At 34.4% G+C, this 2,031-nt stretch overlaps 1 protein-coding gene across 1 annotated transcript in view; it reads left to right on the top strand.

The window, feature by feature from the left end:
• The window catches only part of LOC107088641 (two pore calcium channel protein 1-like), a 41,869-nt gene that overhangs the window by 22,687 nt on the left and 17,151 nt on the right, over positions 1 to 2,031 (top strand). Inside the window, 1 exon segment of the mRNA XM_015380940.1 lies at positions 606 to 813. Coding sequence (XP_015236426.1) covers positions 606 to 813 — 208 coding nt within the window.

Genomic DNA, 2,031 nt, shown 5'->3' on the forward strand with positions numbered 1-2,031 from the left:
ACTTTCCACATCTTTTCTAGCTCCTCCTTCAGTCCTTGGTATTTCTCAAGCTTCTCGTGTTCTTTCTTCTTGATGTTGCTGTCGCTTGGGATTGCCACACAGAAAAAAAAATAAAAATAAATAAATAAATAAATATATGTATGTGTGTGTGTGTGTGTGTATGAATTACTTTCTGTTTACTCTATTATCTCAGGTTAGACACAATGCCAAAGGCTAACTCAGTCAATATCTTTGAGTCAGTCAGAGATAGCCAGACTAATGTTACACTGCACTACTGCTATTTCTGCACAAACAGATAAAACCTAACAATCAAAGGGGAAATCGCAACATAAGGTAAAAAAAAATAGCTGTAATTGCTCAAAATGTGTTTCCTTTTTCAGTTGACTTATTCAGAATTAATATCACTGAAGTAAAAGTTGAGCCATTTCTTGGAATTTTGTTCTGTCTTCAGGATGAAAGGATTTTAGTTATAAAGTCTGTAAAGATTCAGCATAAGATGGTGGATACTTCTCATGTATATATTTCAACGTCTTTATTTTTATTTTTTTTAAGCTTTGTTGAGCATCTTATAACAGAGCTGATCAACTTTTGCTCCCTTAAAACAGGAGGAGATACGGCAGCTGGTGAGGGCCAAGCGGCACAAGATGGCGCGAGCGTTCGGCGTCCTGCAGGAGCAAAGGGAGGGAAGCGGGCCGCCTGTGGTCAGCCACGAGAACTGGACCAAGCTGGTCCGACAGGTGCGACCCGACATCAGCGACCCACACAGAGAGCTGCTGTGGAGAGTCTGCGATGACGACAACCAAGGCTTCATAGGTGGGTCCAACATGGCCGAAACGAGGCCTGGGCTGAACCCGAGCAGCACGTTTCCTTTTTTTAACAGAAAGATGCAAACTAACATGTGGAAAATGATGCCAGTCATGATGCGGTTCACACTTCAGGCCTCAGAGAGGCGGCTTTGCTGATGCACTTTCTTCACACCTTTCCTCCACTAAGAGGAAGTGGAAGTGCCTGATCATGCTGCTCTGCTCAGACTTCTCTTTACGTTGTTCATCCAAACGCCATGCTCACTTTCAGAAGCACGTTTTTGTTTTATTTTGACGCAATCAACTCATCTCAACTCTCCTGTTACATTTTAAACTTTTATATTGTATTCTTTATAAGGAATGATTAGTTAAATTTAAATGAATTTATTTCTAATTAAAAATCATATCCAAGTTTTAAACAGAAAAATAAAGTTGCATCATGTAGGAAGGAGATTTCATGTAGTTATGAATATGATCACCTACTGATTATTTTCTAATTATTATTATTATTAATAGACTCAGAAAGTATTTACACTGCAAAAAAATTAAATCTGAATAAGCAATTTCTTCTTAAAATAAGTGCATTTTTTCTTGAATTAAGGATTTAAGTGAGACATTTTGCCAACGCAACAAGACAATTTACACTTAAAATAAGAAAAAACAATTGCATTGTCTTATTTCAAGTGCATAATATCTAGATACCTTATTTTAAGAGTAAAAATACTAATTCCATTGGCAAATCATCTTATTTACCTGCTCAAATTAAGGGTAAATACCCTTAATTTAAGACATTTTTACTCATTTTGTAGTGTATCTGTTATCACTAATCTACTCTCATTTAATGAAGTAAAAACAAAAAGTAAAACACTAACAAAATGTAAACTTTAAACTAAGTCTTAAACCTTTACAATCCAGAGCCATTTTTGACTTCAGTCCAGCTAATAAAACCTGCTGAGAGCTGCAAACATTACATGAATCTATTATATTTAATAAACATCTAACATAGAAGATTTGTCCTTTTTTAAATAACTACTGTGTGAATTCAAATTTTAGAATTGAAGAAAATAATTGTGACAAGAGAATAAATGAAAAATTAATAAGTAGCTGAAATCTGTAGGAAATTATGTTTTAAAAAAGGGAGAAAAAAATGTTTTACCCACTTTAAATTAAAAAGTATATTTTTTCTATTTTTTTTAATGTATTTAGTCAATGGAAAAAAATGCTAAGC

Source organism: Cyprinodon variegatus, unplaced genomic scaffold, assembly GCF_000732505.1.
Source record: "Cyprinodon variegatus isolate N-32 unplaced genomic scaffold, C_variegatus-1.0 Scaffold225, whole genome shotgun sequence".
Lineage (NCBI taxonomy): Eukaryota > Metazoa > Chordata > Actinopteri > Cyprinodontiformes > Cyprinodontidae > Cyprinodon > Cyprinodon variegatus.